Source organism: Bufo bufo, chromosome 7, assembly GCF_905171765.1.
Source record: "Bufo bufo chromosome 7, aBufBuf1.1, whole genome shotgun sequence".
NCBI classification, from domain to species: domain Eukaryota; kingdom Metazoa; phylum Chordata; class Amphibia; order Anura; family Bufonidae; genus Bufo; species Bufo bufo.
This window is the reverse complement of record NC_053395.1, coordinates 27,734,513-27,753,867: the sequence shown is the minus strand read 5'-3', so window position 1 is coordinate 27,753,867 and position 19,355 is coordinate 27,734,513. Positions and strand designations below refer to the sequence as shown.

At 46.4% G+C, this 19,355-nt stretch overlaps 1 protein-coding gene across 1 annotated transcript in view; it reads right to left on the bottom strand.

Moving 5' to 3' along the window:
• CLUAP1 (clusterin associated protein 1) overlaps window positions 1-19,355 on the bottom strand; it is a 75,871-nt gene that overhangs the window by 12,906 nt on the left and 43,610 nt on the right. The window contains exons 6-8 of the mRNA XM_040441798.1: window positions 13,052-13,135; window positions 9,269-9,402; window positions 9,027-9,168 (exon numbers count right to left, since the gene is read on the bottom strand). Of these exons, the coding sequence (XP_040297732.1) occupies window positions 9,027-9,168; window positions 9,269-9,402; window positions 13,052-13,135 (360 nt within the window). The remainder of the gene's footprint in view (window positions 1-9,026; window positions 9,169-9,268; window positions 9,403-13,051; window positions 13,136-19,355) is intronic.

Genomic DNA, 19,355 nt, shown 5'->3' with positions numbered 1-19,355 from the left:
AAAAAAGCCCAGCGTGTAGAAATCATCTAGAAGTCATCCTGAAGGCACAGGGACGTAAATGCCTCTTACTTCACATCAACAAGGTGGAAAATTGTACATTATAATCAGCGTTCATACCGAGGGTCCAGGGAAATAATCAGCGCCTCCTGTCAGCTGCATATTGATCAGCCCCTCGCTGGCACCTAATCCTGCGGGAATTATAGCCGCAGCGGAAGAGTCCTCTCTATAGGAAGCCTAGGACACCCTAGAAGGGGCCCACCAGTGCACGAGCTATACACGGCGTGTAGGTGTGTGTGTGTGTGTATGTATATATATATATATATACATACATACACACATACATATATATATATATATCTTCTATAGCATTGTCTCTCTGTTATTTTTTTTTTCCGCAGCATCATTTCTCAAAGGGTTATCCCCACGACTAGCGGTGGTAGTGCACATGAGTGACCACTGCTTCATTCACCTCTATGGGTGTGGTGAAGACAGACGAGCGCTACATTCCCCAGTCCCATAGGCGCATGTCCACCACCGCTCCATTCATACATTGGACTCAGGTTCTCCTGGGAGGGTCCCAGCAGTCGGACCCCCGGCAATGATACATTTATCACCTGTTCTCTGGATAGATGATAAAATGTCGTTCCTGGGACAATCCCTTTAAAGGAACAAACTGATACTATGTCATGTTCAATGCAGTGTCGGGGGCGGAGCATGACCAAGGGGTCTTCTCTTTGGTGTCATGCTCCGCCCCCAGGCCTCTGTACTAACACAGTATATATTGCAACAATCTTGGTCAGCAAGACAGAAATCCTTGGAATAAGGGCAGCCGCTCTCTTCGTATGGACTCATAGTCCATGTTTCAGATTTGCACTTGTCCAATTTTTTTTCGGACCAGATGAATAGAATTCCAGCAGATGTATTGATCTCTCCTGACACAATCACTGGTAGCGGTGGTTTTCTGGCAGAGCAATTACGGCCCGTGTGAAGTGGATGTTTGCTCCACTAAACTCTATCATCTCGGCAATGAAGGAAGCCTCTTCAGCAGATGGGAGCAGGAGGAGGGGGGGGGATTCTTAACAGGGAAGACAGGGCTTCTAAAGATATATGGGATCAATACGAGCAGCAGTCTGCACTGTGCACCAGAGACCCGCCGACATCTGCTCCGCCAACTCATTCCTTGGTAGCCATGGTAGCCAGGTAAGTGGTCATGGGATGTCCATGTACTGACTGATTTATACAGTACATAACAAACGCGCAGTATATACAGTGTATATCTATATTGTACCGTGGAACTATTTTATGTGTATGAGGCAGAGAAGGATCAAGTCAAGAGGCAGCTACTGAAAGTGTATGGGAAGCTTTAGGGGGCTCCACACGGGGGCAGGTTAACATGCAGAAGATCAGTTTCCGCACCAAAAACTGCAGTTATTTAGGATTTTATGCGTTTTGCCACAGATTTCGCTCTTCCATGGAAGAGGGAGAAATCTGCACAAAAGATCCGCAGAAAGACCGTATTTTTTGCTTTATAAGATGCACTTTTTTCCCCCCAAAAGTGGGGGGGAAATGGCCGTGCGTCTTATAAAGCGAATACTAGTCAGCGCTTCTATTATGGAAGTATGAATTAGGTGTCGGGAGCGAAGCGCCGCAAGCGCTTGTGGTACTCACCCTCCCTGGTCTTCCTTGCTGGGGCCTGCGCTTCACTGTCCTGGCCGCATACAGTCTCAGGACGTAGTGTGCGCACTATGACCTGACGCTGCACGCAGTCCGGGGACGGAGCAGCGCAGGCCGGGAAGACAGGGAAGTGCGACTTCTGCCGGAGGTGGAGAGGAGCCGCAGCGCAGGACAGGTAAGAGGAGGTTTTTATTTTAATCTGATTTGAGGTCTGATGGGGTCTGACAACGTGGGCTGATCTGAGGTCTGATGGGGGTCTGACATGGAGGGCTGATGTGATGTCCTGATATTTATGGGGGTCTGATCTGAGGATCTGATATGAGGTCTGATGAAAAATATTTTTTTCTTATTTTCCTCCGCTTAAACCTGGGGTGCGTCTTATCATCGGGTGCGTCTTATAAAGCAAAAAATACGGTAATTGAAATGCTGCGCATTTCTAAATCTGCACGCAGGGGTGAATTGGTGATAGACCTTGCAGGGAAATTTTCCGGGGGGCCGACCAAGCCCTCCTCTCTGCCCCTAGCCAGGTACATTATGAGCTCTTGGCGGTATTTAATGCTGTAAGTCATGGTACACATTGACACCAATGACAAAGTCAGTGGAAGATGGAAGGTCCTTAAAAACGATTTTAGGGAACTAGGTGAGAAGCTCAAGTCCAGGACGTCCAAGGTAGTGTTTTCAGAAATACTATCAGTGCCACGAGCGTCACCAGAGAGACAACGGGAGCTTAGGGAGTTAAATAAGTGGCTCAGAAGCTGGTGCAGGTAGGAAGGCTTGGGTTCATGGAGAACTGGGCCGACTTCTCGTCGGTTACAGGCTCTACAGTAGGGACGGGCTGCACCTTAAAGGGGAGGGTGCGACTGCCCTGGTGGAAAAAATGGTTAGACGGCTGGAGGAGCTTTTAAACTAGGATCTGGGCGGGGGGGGGGGGGGGTCATACTAATAAGGGGGTAGATAGTGTAGACAGAGATTGGGTTATAGAATGGGACAGTGGGGATTTTAGTGGGGGCTGGGGTTAGCGAGGAAAGTAGGGAGAAGACGGGGCAAAACTATACACTTATGAAATAGAACTGCTGGTAACAAGAAGCTGTTACATACAAACATCAACCAAGGTAATCCAAAAATCCCAGATATTCACTTTACAGGTAATAGTAATTTAAAATGTATTTTCACAAATGCCAGAAGTCTAGCTAGAAAAATGGGGGAGCTGGAGGCTATGGTACTAGAAGAACACATAGAGGTCGTTGGTGTGGCTGAGACATGGTTGGACTCTTCACATGACTGGGCTGTTAATATTGAGGGTTTTACACTATTTAGGAAAGACCGGGTCAATAGAAAAGGTGGTGGCATGTTCCTGTATGTGAGTGATCTGAAGACAAGTGTGAAAGAGGCAATTGTGGGTGAGGATGTGGAAACCTTATGGGTGGAAGTTCAAAGGGATATAAACACTGAAAAAATAATACTTGGTGTAATCTATAGACCCCCTAACATCACAGAGGAGATAGAAGCTCAACTGTATAACCAAATAGAGCGGGCGGCACAGGCTGGAACAGTGGGCATAATGGGTGATTTTAACTTCGCAGACATTGACTGGGGTCATGGTTCTGCCTCAACCCCAAAGGGGAGAAAATTCCTCAACTTGCTGCAGGACCACTTTATGGGCCAGTTTGTAGAAGCTCCCACTGGGGCGATGCTTTGTTGGATCTGATAATTTCTAATGATGCAGAGCTTGTTGGTAATGTTCCTGTTCGAGAAACACTAGGTAATAGTGACCACAATATAATTATATTCCCCCTAAACTATAAGAAGCAAACTCTGTCAGGCAGAGCAAAGACACTGAATTTCAAAAAGGCTATTTTCCCTGGGTTGAGGGCAGCATTTCAGGGCATAGACTGGGAGCAGCTACTGTCACATAATGATACTGAGGATAAATGGGAGAGCTTCAAATCCACATTGAGTAATCGCACTAAAAATATGTATTCCTTTAGGTAACAAGTACAAACGGCTAAAATTAAACCTCCCATGGCTTACAGCTACTGTAAAAAGGGCAATAAATGACAAAAAAAAAGGGCATTTAAAAAATACAAATCTGAGGGGTCAGCTGTAGCGTTTGAAGATTACAAAGGCTTAATAAAATCTGTAAAAAGGAGATAAAATTAGCAAAAATACAAAATGGCAGGTGGCAAAAGAGAGCAAAACAAATCCCCAAAAATTCTTTAAATATATAAATGCTAAAAAAGCAAGGTCCGAGCAGGTAGGTCCCCTAAATAGAGGTAAGGGGGGGGGGGGGTAGTCACTGAAGATAAGGTAAAGGCAGAGTTACTAAATGTTTTTTTTTAGCTCTGTATATACAAAAAAAGAGAAAGGAGCTGATATCTGTGGCGCCGAGGCTGTTAGTACATCCAGGGATATACTCAGTTGGCTAACTGTAGATATGGTCCAAGAGAAGTTAAATAGGGTAAATGTGAACAAGGCTCCGGGTCCAGATGGATTACACCCAAGAGTGCTTAAAGAGCTCAGTTCAGTCATTGCTGTGCACTGTTTATAATTTTTAAGGATTCTCTAGGGACTGGTACAGTGACAAGTGATTGGTGCAAGGCAAACGTGGTGCCCATATTCAAAAAAGGATCAAGGTCCTCCACAGGTAATTATAGACCAGTTAGTTTAACTTCTGTTGTGGGAAAAATGTTTGAAGGACTCTTAAGGGACTATATACAGGAGTATGTGACTGTAAATAATATTATAAGTGATAACCAGCATGGGTTTACCAAGGACAGACGTTGTCAGACTAACCTGATATGTTTTTATGAGGAGGTGAGTAGTAGCCTGGACAGAGGGGCGGCTGTGAATGTAGTGAGGTCAGTAGTAGCCTGGACAGAGGGGCGGCTGTGGATGTAGTGAGGTCAGTAGTAGCCTGGACAGAGGGGCAGCTGTGGATGTAGTGAGGTCAGTAGTAGCCTGGACAGAGGGGCGGCTGTGGATGTAGTGAGGTCAGTAGTAGCCTGGACAGAGGGGTGGCTGTGGATGTAGTGAGGTCAGTAGTAGCCTGGACAGAGGGGCAGCTGTGGATGTAGTGAGGTCAGTAGTAGCCTGGACAGAGGGGCGGCTGTGGATGTAGTGAGGTCAGTAGTAGCCTGGACAGAGGGGCAGCTGTGGATGTAGTGAGGTCAGTAGTAGCCTGGACCGAGGGGCGGCTGTGGATGTAGTGAGGTGAGTAGTAGCCTGGACAGAGGGGCGGCTGTGGATGTAGTGAGGTGAGTAGTAGCCTGGACAGAGGGGCGGCTGTGGATGTAGTGAGGTCAGTAGTAGCCTGGACAGAGGGGCGGCTGTGGATGTAGTGAGCTCAGTAGTAGCCTGGACAGAGGGGGCGTCTGTGGATGTAGTGAGGTGAGTAGTAGCCTGGACAGAGGGGCGGCTGTGGATGTAGTGAGGTCAGTAGTAGCCTGGACAGAGGGGCGGCTGTGGATGTAGTGAGGTCAGTAGTAGCCTGGACAGAGGGGCAGCTGTGGATGTAGTGAGGTCAGTAGTAGCCTGGACAGAGGGGCGGCTGTGGATGTAGTGAGGTCAGTAGTAGCCTGGACAGAGGGGAGGCTGTGGATGTAGTGAGGTGAGTAGTAGCCTGGACAGAGGGGCGGCTGTGGATGTAGTGAGGTCAGTAGTAGCCTGGACAGAGGGGCGGCTGTGGATGTAGTGAGGTGAGTAGTAGCCTGGACAGAGGGGCGGCTGTGGATGTAGTGAGGTCAGCAGTAGCCTGGACAGAGGGGCGGCTGTGGATGTAGTGAGGTGAGTAGTAGCCTGGACAGAGGGGCGGCTGTGGATGTAGTGAGGTGAGTAGTAGCCTGGACAGAGGGGCAGCTGTGGATGTAGTAAGGTCAGTAGTAGCCTGGACAGAGGGGAGGCTGTGGATGTAGTGAGGTGAATAGTAGCCTGGACAGAGGGGCGGCTGTGGATGTAGTGAGGTCAGTAGTAGCCTGGACAGAGGGGCGGCTGTGGATGTAGTGAGGTCAGTAGTAGCCTGGACAGAGGGGCGGCTGTGGATGTAGTGAGGTCAGTAGTAGCCTGGACAGAGGGGCGGCTGTGGATGTAGTGTTTCTGGATTTTGCAAAGACTTTTGATACTGCCCTCATAGAAGCTTAATAGGTAAAGTAAGGTCTAAAGGCTTGGAAAGTATAGTTTGTAATTGGACTGAAAACTGGCTGAAGGACCGTGTCCAGAGAGTTGTGGTCAATGATTCCTATTCAGAATGGTCCCAGGTTATAAGTGGTGTACCCCAAGGTTCAGTGCTGGGCCCTTTATTATTTAATTTATTTATTAATGATATTGAGGATGGGATTAATAGCACCATTTCTATTTTTGCAGACGACACCAAGCTATGTAGTACTGTACAGTCTATGGAAAATGTCTATAAACTACAAGCTGAACACTGAGTGATTGGGCATAAACTTGGCAAATGAGGTTCAATGTGGACAAATGTAAAGTTATGCATCTTTGTAGTAATAATCTCTGTGCATCATATGTCCTGGGGGATGTAACACTGGGAGAGTCACTTATAGAGAAGGATTTGGGTGTCCTTGTAGATGGTAGATTAAATTACAGCACAATGTCAATCAGCTGCTTCTAAGGCCACCAGGATATTGTCATGCATTAAACGAGGCATGGACTCGCGGGGCAGGGATGTGATATTACCACTTTACAAAGCGCTGGTGCGGCCTCATCTGGAATATGCAGTCCAGTTCTGGGCACCAGTCCATAGAAAGGACGCACTGCAGCTGGAAAAAGTACAGAGGAGAGCGACTAAACTGATAAGGGGCATGGAGGGTCCTAGTTATGAAGAAAGATTAAAATAATTAAATTTATTTAGTTTTGAGAAGAGACGTCTAAGGGGGGACATGATTAACCTGTACAAATATATAAATGGGCCATACAAAAAATATGGTGAAAAGCTGTTCCATGTAAAATGCCCTCAAAAGACAAGGGGGCACTGCCTCCGACTGGAGAGGAAAATGTTCTGTCTCCAGAAGCGTCAAAGCTTCTTTACTGTAAGAACTGTGAGGCTGTGGAATAGACTTCCTCAGGACGTGGTCACAGCAGGAACAGGGGACAGTATTAAAAAGGGTTTAGATGAATTCTTAAAAATAAATGACATTAATGCTTATGAAAACGTGTAGAAATCTGAGTCTCACTTCCTTCTGGGATTCCCATCCCCACCTATCCCTTGTTAGAACCTGATGGACTTTTTTCAACCGCATTAACTATGTAAGTACCAGTAAGAATCAGGTATGTACTCACGTACCCCGACCAGCATCCGCACGAGCGCTGTGGCCCACATCTCACCTCCCCTACTGCATATCTTAATCAGAGACAACTGGAGATGGAGGACAGAAAATGGCAGGCTTTGATGGCCACCATAGAGGGACAGATTTGGGTGAATATACTGTGCTTAACTGTGGTTTATGGTTATGCTGGTACGGTATTTTCTCGCTATGGTATGGCCACCTTGGACCAGCATTACATGGGGCCACTTTGTGTTTTTTTTTTTTTCCCGGGGCCACTTTAGGTTCCCAGTCCACCCCTGTCTGCATGGAAAAAAAGAAGCCAAGTGACCATGAGATTTCTTTAATCTCATTCACTTTGCTGGTCTTTCTTTCCCATAAGAGTTGTCGTAGTACCATCCTTGTCACTTAAAACCTTATTTAATTTCCCCACCAACAGCGGTATAAAATTGATGGATGTATCTACCTAAAACCTTTCTATAAAGCCGATAATTTGTGGGTCCGCTGTCACGGACTAATGGAGATGTGACATAGACGTGCAGGGAAAAAAAAAGTTTTTAATTGCTTTTAATACCATACATAAATATGAATAACAATTGCCTCATATATAAATCGATGGGGGGGGAGACACTTCAATCAGAATTCCTTCCAGAAAGATAATGTATAAATCCTGCATTTATTCATAGCATCGTCGCTTCAATGAGCAGTGACATAATCCACCCGGGTGTGATTGACAGCCTCATACCGAGGACCTGTACTCAGGAGTCAAGTAGATGAGCTCCTGGGCTACCGAAATGTACTCTGCGGAATAACACATCACTACGGCACAAAAAGTGACAGATCTATGGCCGCCGGGAACGATCAGGAGAGAAGAACTCATCAGGGCTCAGGAGAGCCATCTCCACGTGATAGAAGAAAAACATGAACAGATGGGATCTAAGACGAAGCGCTGCGTACATGTGGAAAGACTGGCCCACTCCTGGAGGACAGGCACAGCGAAGGGAGTGGGCAGCTCCAGGTTAGGTTTGGAGAACACCGCCATCTTTGTTACCCTCTGGGCTCTTGCTGGTCCACATTTATGACCAGAGATGATGAGAGCTCCAGCAGAACAGTCTCAATGACCATTTGGTATCATTCTACCTTAAAGGGGTTGCCCAGCGAAAAAAATAAAAATAAGATAATACAATAAGATATTTGAAAGATATCAGTTAGGCGAGACATGGTCACCTCACTGATTCCATGTCGCTCCTCTTCCAGTTTAACCCCATAGAAGACACAGAACTGAAAAGATAAAATTCAATCTGCCTGCAGGCACCACTAGAGGGAGCTCAGGAGTTGACTGAAAACGCTCTCATTATAGCGTTCAATGTATAAACAGTATGCAGTGAGTTCCTGAGCTCCCTCTGGTGGCAGCTGCGGGCAGACAGAATTTTATCATTTACCTTTATATAAACTAAAAAGACATTAAATTAATTTGTTACATACAGGAACCTGGATCTAAAAAAATAAAAAATAAAATGACGTGTTTACAAGTGGACAATCAGTTTGACATTTTTTACCCATAGAGACTGCCCACCATAAAGTTACAGAGCGTTAATGATCGGATTATTACAAATTATAAACTCAGGGTGGTGACAGTGTGGGAGAAGTCTAAGGCTCTGTTCACATCACGGCTATGGCTTTATGGTTATGACCTCTTTAGATGTCATACAAGTGGTATCCTTTACTACTAGTGTAAGAAACCGCATATGTTTATGCTACTACTCCATTCCATACCGGACGTATACTGCCCATGCGGAGGCCAAAAAGCTGGTCTCCATCCTTCTACTATAATCCTATGGACATCTGTCCCACCATACCCGCTAAAAGTACAGCATGAACGTGAGGTGAGAAAAGTTTAACAGCATGTTATACTCTGTTCACACTCTTCTTTTCCATCAGGTTACTTTTGGTTGCTGACAGTCAGAATATCGCTGCACGCTGCGCCAGGTTACCCCGTGCCAAATAATAAAACAAAAAAAAACCAGAAGCCATTACACCAGTGTGAACAAAGCCATTGCACCAAATCGTGGTCCTCACCTCGAAGCGCTCCTGTTCCACTCGATGATGGTCCTCCAGCTGCTGTTCTAGGTAGCAGAGGTTGCGGTACTTGTCCATGTAGATCTCGTACTGCTTCTGCAGCTCTTCCTCTAGCTTCTCATACTCATCCATGAAGGCCGGCCTGTAAAGAGGTGGACATGGTGCCCAATGTTAACAAGGACAACTCTAAAGGTGACGACTGATCCATAACCGGTGAGTGCAGTGAGAAACCGAGAACAAACCTGACGCTCTGGAGAGTCTGACGTCTCGCTCGATTCCTCTCCAGCTCCTTTTTTCGTTTTTCAATTTTGGACTCCAGGTTCACCTCGTCTGAGGACGAGTTCGTTAGGAAGTCCCTCATCTTCTGACATTGTTCCTGCAGTAACAGGTATAATGGGGGTGAAGGACTTCATATGAAAAACACTTGTCCATGTTCTTGATCATCTGTACCCCCCCCTCCCCCCAGCCATTGTCCCGAGCTGTGAAAGTGACACGCCTGTCCATAGACCAGAATGGAAACCCAGTATTCTGACTGATGAAAGAGACGTCAGCAGATGTAGGATTTCCTAAAAGAGACGTATGATGTGATGTGACGGGGTTTCACAGCGGCCGATTCCCGCAAGGCCGAGATAAGTATATTGGAAACTTTCTTCTGCAGACAAGTTAGGATGAATTCAGGTGGGCAACTGGGTCCTGGAAAACGCCTTTAATGCTGCCCCCCTGGCTTGTCATCATTAGAGTATCTCATGGGTCACAGGATAACAGATTATTAGATCGACGGGAGTCCAACTGCTGGGACTAGCCACCAACCTCACGAGTGGGGCCTCATATCACATAATGAATGGAGCATCTGGTCAAACATGCATTGTGCCATCGCCATCCTCGTGGTTCTCAACCTTTTCACGCCAAGTACCCCCTAGTGACAAGATGTACGCCCAAGGAAGTGATCAGTGATAAATAAGTTATTGTGACACCGCCGTCATGGGCTCTCTACTAAGCCTCTGTCAGCAGTTCCTTCAGATTTGAGAGAAAGAATAGCACAGCAGGCTTCCAGATTAGGACCCATGCTGGATGACCAACTTTTCAAATTCCATTCCGCACTACCAAACATACAGGAGAATACAGCACTAATGATGATGTCATCGTGCCCCCTGTGCTGTTCTCCGATAGGCTTCAGGCCTATGAGCGTGAACAGCAGGGCATCAACTCACATGTCCTGCCGCAGTGTTCAACTGTATCGCTGTTCTGATGATGCCCATATATATCAAGAGGCTCTAGCAACCAGAAACAGAACATTTCTAGGGCAGTACCACGTACCCCCTCACCCTGTGCCACGTACCTCATGGGGTACACGTATTTCCAGTTGAGAACCACTGCTCTATGGGACTGCAGGAGGTAGCTCTAAGCTATTTGTAGGTAATTAATGGGGAGCTCGTTCACAATCCTGCTTCCAACAAGTACTTCTCGTGTAAAACAGTAAACAAAGAGAAAAGGGGAAAGAGGGGGATGCAGCTGCAGTGTCAACCAGCGTTTCACTGAAATGGCATTGGAGGAGAGAGGGGGCGGAGCAGCACAAAGAGGCATCTGATTGGCTTAAACCATACAGGGCATATCTTATATCACACCAGGAAGAGCCCGCCCACATTTCTGGGCGCACTACATCTAATAGACATCTACAGCTCATACGGAGCGATTGCATATCAGTTGGTGTTAAAGGAACTTAGCACAACTGATATACGGTGTTATTCATATTGCAGGACATGAGGGTGGGGCCTGACAGGTATTTTTTTTTTATCTGTGTCATGCCCCGCCCCTTGCACTAGATATAAAAGAATGGATCAGATTTGCAGTATTAAAGAAGCACTGAGCGTGATGTAAGCTGTAGTGAAGGTAATCTTCCTACCAGAATCTGTATTTGTGGGTTATAACCTTCCTTCTGATCCAGCACCCTGACTTTCCAAATAACACAGTATCTTAGGCTACTCTCACATCAGCGTTTTTGCTGGATCCGTCATGGATCAGCCAAAACGCTTTTGTTACTGATAATACAACCGTCTGCATCCGTTATGAACGGATCCGGTTGTGTTATCTTTAACATGGCCAAGACTAATCCGTCATGAACTCCGTTGAAAGTCAATGGGAGACGGATCCGTTTTCTATTGTGTCCGAGAAAACGAATCCGTCCCCATTGACTTACATTGTGTGTCAGGACGGATCCGTCTTGGTCCGCACAACATCGCGGACAGAAAAACGCTGCTTGCAGCGTTATTCTGACCGCGATGGGGACGCAACCAAACAGCATTCCGTTTCATTCAGTTCAGTTTTGCCCCCATTGTCAAAGAATGGGGTCAAAACAGAATGGTTTTCCCCCCGCTATTGAGATCCTATGACGGAAAAAGGGAAAGCACAAGTGTGAAAGTAGCCTTATGTGTGGACAGGAAGTCAGTCTCTGTGTATTCCTATAGGAGCCTCAATGTCAGCCTCATAGGAATGAATAGAGAAGGAACTGACTTCCTGCCCTGTCTCAGCTGGAGAGGCAGAGTGTTGGTCACATGACACGGCTGAGGATCAGAAGGGAGGTTATAACTCACAAATACAGTCACTGGTAAGAAGATTACCTTCACTACAGATTACACCATGTGTCTTTGTAACAGGTCAGAGAATAAAAAGGTTTGTAGGAGTCCTTCTGTAAAGAAAAAAAAAATAAATCAATACAGAGAACCTAAATCATCTAATCACAGCTCGATCATTCATCTAAGAGTGGGAGGATTTCTGAACCACAATGGCGGCACATACATGCCTTTAAATTATTGATTGCAAGCACATATAGCACGATCTTTGAGTGGGCAGGCTTCTTTCTTTTTTTTGTCAAGCATCAAGCTAGCGGTGGATCGGAATTATTCTCCCCTCCTGCGGTAGATGGAAGGCCGTATAATCACCTCTTCTGATGGCTCCTCCGGTGCACACCGTACAAACACACAAAGTGCAAAATGTAGAGAATGAGCTCCAACGGAGCGGTTTTCTGCGCCTACTCAGTATGTAGACATCTGGTAGCATGGGAAGATTGAGAACAGATTAAAGAACGATCCGCCATAGAAGGGCATGAGGTGTTCTCTTATGTCTGGTTACTGAAAATGCTCCTCCGCAATGTCTGTATCCAGAAAAGCTGGGTGGTTGACACCTGTATTTACAAGGCTCCTCCACGGGAGATATACTGGACACTCAAAGTATTGCCTTACCTGCCGCATCTATCAGACATTTATGGTGTATCTTAAAGGGGTTATCCAACCACTATAATGACCCCCCTAATACCCGAAATGCTAGGGAGGTTCGCCCGTCGCAGGATGTTTTGATCCGCGCGACGGGAAGATGCACCGTGCGGGCATCAGGAGCAACGCGGGTGCCGTTGGAGCAGGGTAAGTATAACCTATCTGAGGGGCCCAGGCATTAGCGCGATAATTATAGGGGTTGGATAACACCCCTTTAAGGAACTAAGGAAAATGTGTAACCATTGGTGTAACCATTGGACTCTTCTCAGCTGAAGACTGGCACTGGTTCTCATTATCAGGGCAGGAACAGACCCTTAAAGGGCTATACCCATCTCAGACATTGATGGCATATCGCTAGGGTAGGAACGGGTTTTAGGAGGTGGGACCTGCACCTATCTCCAGAATAGGGCCTCCAAAGTGAAGAAAAGAGCACTGCGCATTTCCTGTTCTGGAAATAGGAGTGGGTCCTAGAGGTGGGACGCGCACCTATCGGGCATTTATCTCCAATACCTCTTTAAGCTGGCATTAGACATAAGATGTGTATCAGCCGAACGTCCCAACGGCTGATGTCAGGAGAGATAAGGATCAGGCATGTTGGATTCCAGATGCCCAATCCTTTTGTTGTTAATAGATAAGCCTCTCTCTTCTCACTACACACGCATGCTCGGCTTAGCGGTATGTATGCTCAGCTGACGATTATCCCACGTGTATAGCCGGATCAGACAGAACTACCGCCATCACATGATGAGCACTTACCAAGACTTCTCTGATGGACATCCTCAGCACCTTCTCTGTCTCATTGATTTCCAGAGGACGGGCGATAGCGGCAGCTCTCAAATCCTGCAAGGAGGCAAAGAACATTGTTAAACCAATAACCATAGGTTCATCCCCATCATGAATAACTCTGAAGAGAGCCGCAACCTCCTCCGGGCTCTCCAGTCTCCACTATGTAAATGCTTACGCAGCGGATAAAACCGACCTGAGAAATGGTCAATTCTGCAAAGAGAGGCAAAAATTATTTGTGTTGGATACAACACAAATAATATCAGGGCAAGAAGAATTGGGGCCCATTTCTGGAAGATCAGGTGTCAATCCAGCTCTGCTATGTCATCACGTGCAGGACGTCGACAAGAAACAGACGGCATGAACAGGAGAGATCCATGGACTGACATCGGCGAGCCCACAGGCGACCTGCAGATATCAGAATGACACAAGACTATTTATTTCAAGCCTCCCACAGGGATTCGCATCTGGGACATTCAGGGAGTCTTCTCCATCCACTGCTATGGGTCTTCCGAAAATAGCTGAGCCAGTGCGCTGTGCTGTTTTCAGGTCCCATAGCAGTGAATGTATGCGCAGTGTGCTCTCCATTCACTGTGGGGCCTCATTCTTTCAACAGGAGCAGGCTGCACAGGTCGGACATTTATGGCATATCCTATCAATATACCATAAACACCCCTTTAAAAAAATCTAGATAGTAAGCCCTGTTCAAGGTGTCATCCAGACACTATTTTTCCTCAAATGTGCTCATTATACTATAAAATAATTTGAAGGGGGTTTTCCAAGATATTTTAACAGATGACCTATCCTCAGGATAGGTCATCAGTATCTGACCGGTGGAGGTCCAACATCCGGGACCCCCGCTGATCAGCTGTTTGAGAAGGCAGTGGCGCTCATACTAGAGCCGCGGCCTTCTCGCAGCCTTGCCTAGGCCAGTGACGACACGTTCATCCGTCACATGACCTAGGTGCAGCTCAGCCCCATAGATGTGAATGGGGCTGAACTACAATACCAAGCACAGCCACTATACAATGTACGGCGCTGTGCTGGGTAAACTGAGAGAAGGCCGTGGCGCTACTGCGAGCACCGATGCCTTCTCAAACAGCTGATCGGCGGGGGTCCTAGGTATCAGACTCCAACCGATCAGATACTGATAAACTATCCTAAGGATTTATTTTTTTATTAAATTACAGTGTTCTGAGTATATAAAAAAAATAACATTGGGCTAAACAACCCCTTTAATGACAGAAGTACAAAAGACATTGATGTGTGTGATAATAACTGGTACCAAATATCCATTTCAATGGTGCAACAGTGTTATAGGTGTAGTTATGTACATCTTTGGGTCAATTTTTTTATTATTGCATTGTACTCACTTTGAGCTAAAAATAATTTTTTCAATTGGTCTTTATTAAAAATATGGAGCCCTTTTTTCTGTACAGGGCTGAGATGCTCTAGTATCAGCCTTTGGCTTTTCTCCCTTTTCGGTCAGTCTGGTATCTGATGCGCTCCTTATCTCTGACCTTATAAACACTCATTATTGCTCAGTTCTTATCTTACTGATAAGGCCTCATGCACACGACCGTATTTTGTTTCCGTGCCCGATTTGCTTTTTTTGCGGATAGGATGCAGACCCATTCATTTCAATGGGTCCGCAAAAAACAGTGTGCTGTCCGCATCAGTATGTCCGTTCCGTTGCTCCGCAAAAAAATAGTGCATGTCCTATTTTTTTCTAGTTTGCGGACAAGGATAGGCATTATTACAATGGATCCGCAAAAAAAAACGGATCCGCAAAAAAAACGGATCCGCAAAAAAAAAAAAAAAAAGGATGCCATACGGAACGTCATCCGTTTTTTTTGCGGACCGCAAAACACATACGATCGTGTGCATGTAGCCTAAGAATGTGGATTAAATAAGATAAATGATGACCTCTTAGTAGTTTAGAGATAAGGTTTATTAGATGACCAGCACAAAAGTGAAAGTGCCAGTCACACAGATAGAAAAACAGTTAACCCTTTGTGACGGAACAGCTTAATATTTTTTAAATAAAGGCCAATTGAAAATATGATTTTTAGCCAAAAATGAGTAAAATGCAATCATAAACAAAAATTGCCTCTGAAGGTGTACATAGCCTTTAAAGGGGTTGTCCAGTTTAGAAAAGCCATTTAATTGACAAATTCTGGGTTTATAGAGGAGGGGGTGGGGGGGGGGGGGGGGGGCCTGTGCTCTGGATCCTCATTTCTTGAGAGTGGTTACCAAGAACATCTCTCTATGTGGGAATCGTCCTTTCCTGCGTTACACAGATAACCCCTCAATATGAAAGGGCGATGTGTAATACTTCATTTCTCCTGCGGTGGAGCTGCAAGGAAACTCAGCAATTACTACACGGTTTACAGCAGACCGCTGGAGGTCCCAGCAGGAGGACAATCTGCGATCCGCATATTGTCAAGGGAGCAAATAAATATATACAGGTGAAACTTGAAAAATTAGAATATCGTGCAAAGTTCATTTATTTCAGTAATGCAACGTAAAAGGTGAAACTAACACATGAGACTCATTACAGGCAAAGCGAGATATTTCAAGCCTTTATTTGTTATAATTTGGATGATTATGGCTTACAGCTTAGGAAACCCCAAAGTCACAATTTTGAGGTCCCCTTTGCTCAGGGGGTATGGATTAATTAGCTGACTAGAGTCTGACACTTTGAGCCTAGAATATTCAACCTTTTCACAAAATTCTAATTTTAAGCTGCATTAATGCAATTCCTATTAATTTGCATTACTGAAATAAATGGACTTTTGCACCATATTCTAATTTTTCGAGTTTCACTTATATATATATACACACACACACACACACACACACACACACACACACACACACTGTATATACATATAGGGTAGGGAGGTGGGGATGAAGTTATATAGTTAGTACAGTATTTAGGTGAATACAATTACGTAAATCAGTCTTCCGTTTGCTCCCCCTGGCGGTGGTCTCTTGCTGTCAAAGTCTAGGCATTAACATACAGTAAGGGTCCATTAAGACGTCAGTATGAATGGCTATGCGAAGATGTTGGGCGGCACTCCGTTAGACTGTGGGTGCTCGGTCAGCGGGTGTCATCCCAGATAAGCGGATAAGGAGAAAACCGGCACTCCAATGGATTGCTGAATGATTCTTTTATTGGTCACTCATGAATACAGCGACGCGCGTTTCGGCACGTACACGTGTCTTTGTCAAATAATGAGTGTACAGCCGATTACTGTATGAATGGGTCCGCATACGTTCCATAATTTTGCGGAACGGGTGCGAACCCATTCATTTCAATGGGGCCGCAAAAGATGCGAACAGCACACAGTGTGCGGTCCACATCCATAGTTCCGTTCCGCAGCCCCGCAAAAAAAGATAGAACATGTCCTATCCTTGTCCACAGCCACGGAACAAGAATAGGCATTTCTATCACAGGGCTGGCCATGTGCGGTATGCAAAAGGTGCCGTGTTTTGCGGTCCGCAATTTGGGAACCGCAAAACACTTGAGGACTTGTGATCGGACCTGAAGATGTATCAGCCTGGAGCCAGAACAGCTCATAGTGAGTTGCTTAGACAAGACACACGTACCGTGCCACGATCTTCTATGGAAATTAGACCTGTATGGCACCTTTCATTGTGCAACATTTAAGTCATGCCTGATGTTCGGGCAGATCATCGCTAACCAGCGTTCATACCGACGATCGTTAGCGATAATCTGCCAGTGTAAAGGTGCCTTTGATTACCCGACGAACGAGTGAAACACTCATCCATCTGTTAATAGATTGCTGGTGCCGTCACCTAATTCCTCTTTTGCTGGCAGCCGATCGCTCCGTCTAGACAGCACCCTACCGTAAAGGTTTCCTTCTTGACAATCGTTCGTTACATCGGGCCACATTAAGGGGCCTTCAGGCTGAATTCACACTGCAGCGTCCATCTGACATCTACACTGGGAAAGCTCCCTGCAAGTTCATGGTGGGACCAGACCCTTAAAACGGAGATACCCCTTTGGGCATGTCTACACATGGCGGAACTATCCAAAGCAAATCCGCCTCAAGATTTCACTAAAATCCATGGGAAATCCACAGGAAAATCTGCTTGTGTTACATGCAGACATTGCTCCGGATTTCCAGCGGGTTCACCCTCCCGATTTTGCCTCTCGACAATGAAAGGGGAGCGGAGACGCTGCAGATATAAGAAGCCACGCTGCAGGCCAATTACTGGACGGAAAATGTGTGTGGATGAGGTTTCTTCATATGTCGTCCTCTCGGTTGTCGTTGCAGGATTTCCACAAAACAATAACCTGGGGTAATTGGCTTTGTCCTCTCGTCAGTGTCTCCGCTGCCCTTATAATTCGCAGCCATATTACGCATGTAGTGGCAGCCGCCGGTGATTGGTCGCACGCCTCTTCACCTGGAGATCTCATTACAGACCTGTCGCTGTATGTTATAGAGCACTCGTACAATGGACAGAAACTGAAGAACGGCGGAGTTATGATTCACAAAGGGAAGATGTCCCCTGCCACAGCAGGCGTGGGAGGAAAACCTAGAAATGACAGCGCTGGGATGTTAGCCCTATGAAACCGCTCATTGCGCTCCGCAGCATGGCATTTTTAGGAATAGACTATAGTCTGTTAGCGTGTGACGAACAGACGGGCTCAGACTGGCAGATGGCATCCTGGCCTCGGGGTGTGTTCACCAGGCGCTCATCTGGGGCAGTCTGCAATCTAATGACAAACTGGCTCCTAGATCAACCCTCTAGGGCGTCGGTGCCCCATGACAGCAAGGATTGCCAGGGCAGGGGACGTTCCCAGAGAATTTCAGCAGCACGTCAATTACGGATCGGTGGAGGTCTCAGTCTCAACACCCCAGACGATCAGCTCTTTGAAAGGGGCCAAGGTGCTTGTGTGTGAGCTGTAGCCTCGTCCTTACCTACATCAGTCCTGGACGCTCTTGTCCTGCACCCGCTGTGCTTTTAGTAGTGGTGGGAAGGGTGCTATGGCTCTATCACATTGAGTACTCATACTATAAACAATGTAGTGGCCGCAATAAAGTCGTACCCCCCCCCCCCTCCTTCCCGTATGATATTGAGGATGAAAGGGCCCTTTACGCTGGCCAAACACATTAGATAGATAGATACGCACACACACTCCTCAACATTGAAATTGCGACACAGAAGCACAAGTCGTAACGTTATGCAAATCGAGGACGCAGCAGGTGTCGCTAAGATCTGCAGATGATGACATTTTCAAGCACCTAGCTCCAATCTGTAGCATGCGGGAGTGACATAAAAGCCAGACTGAAAGCAACATTTTGTTAGCCATATGAATGCTCAAAAATCAGATCAAGTCGTTTGGGATGTTTGTTTGATGCCTCCTGTTCATCGACTGAGAGGGACAAATACTAGAATTGAGAAACCTTGGTTTATCACTCCGGTAGATCGCTACGTGCCTATGCCGAGATATCAGCGCTGGTCAACGTTGCGTGTCCTGATGGTTGGGAGAACAACAAGGAACTGGAATGACAGCAAAAGGTGCACAGGGGAGAACCTCTGCACGGACGGATCGTCTGATTAAAAGAATGGCGCATAGTGACCCATTCTGTACTGCAGGTAAAATTAGACGTCACATCCCAAGCCTGGGGCGGCAAACGGTGTCTACACAAACCATTAGAAGGCGTCTGCACAAGATACGGCTACGAGCCAGACGTCCAGCTACAGGTGTGCCATTGACCTCACGTCACCGTTCTCAATGGTTATTATGGTGCACGGCAAGACAGCAGTGGAGACTGGAATAGAGGTCTAACCTCTTCAAAGACGAGTCCTGCTTTTGTCTCAGACGTAATGATGGCCGGAGATTGGTCTGCAGACCATAAAGAGGCCTTCACAAGGAAAGGTCACACTGGTCCTACTCCCGGGCGTATGGTGTGGGGTGGCATAATGTATGGTAGCCAGACCCCCTAAAAAGTCTTCATTTCTGGCACACTAACCGCCCGACTTTACATTGATTTAATTGAGGAATCAGTGGTGCGGCCATTTCTAGGAGCCGTTTTTATGCCAGGCCGCATTTTGTTCATGCTATTGTGAGCAGCCTGTGTGGCTTAAACGTGCTACAGTGGCCTGTAGAGTCTCCGGACTTGGGAAGAGAAGCGCCAGCAGCAAATCTTGATGATTTGCATGCTTAAGTGCATACAGCATGGCAGAACATTCCTCAGGCAACCATTAATAACCTCATTGATAGCATGCCAAAGCACTTTGG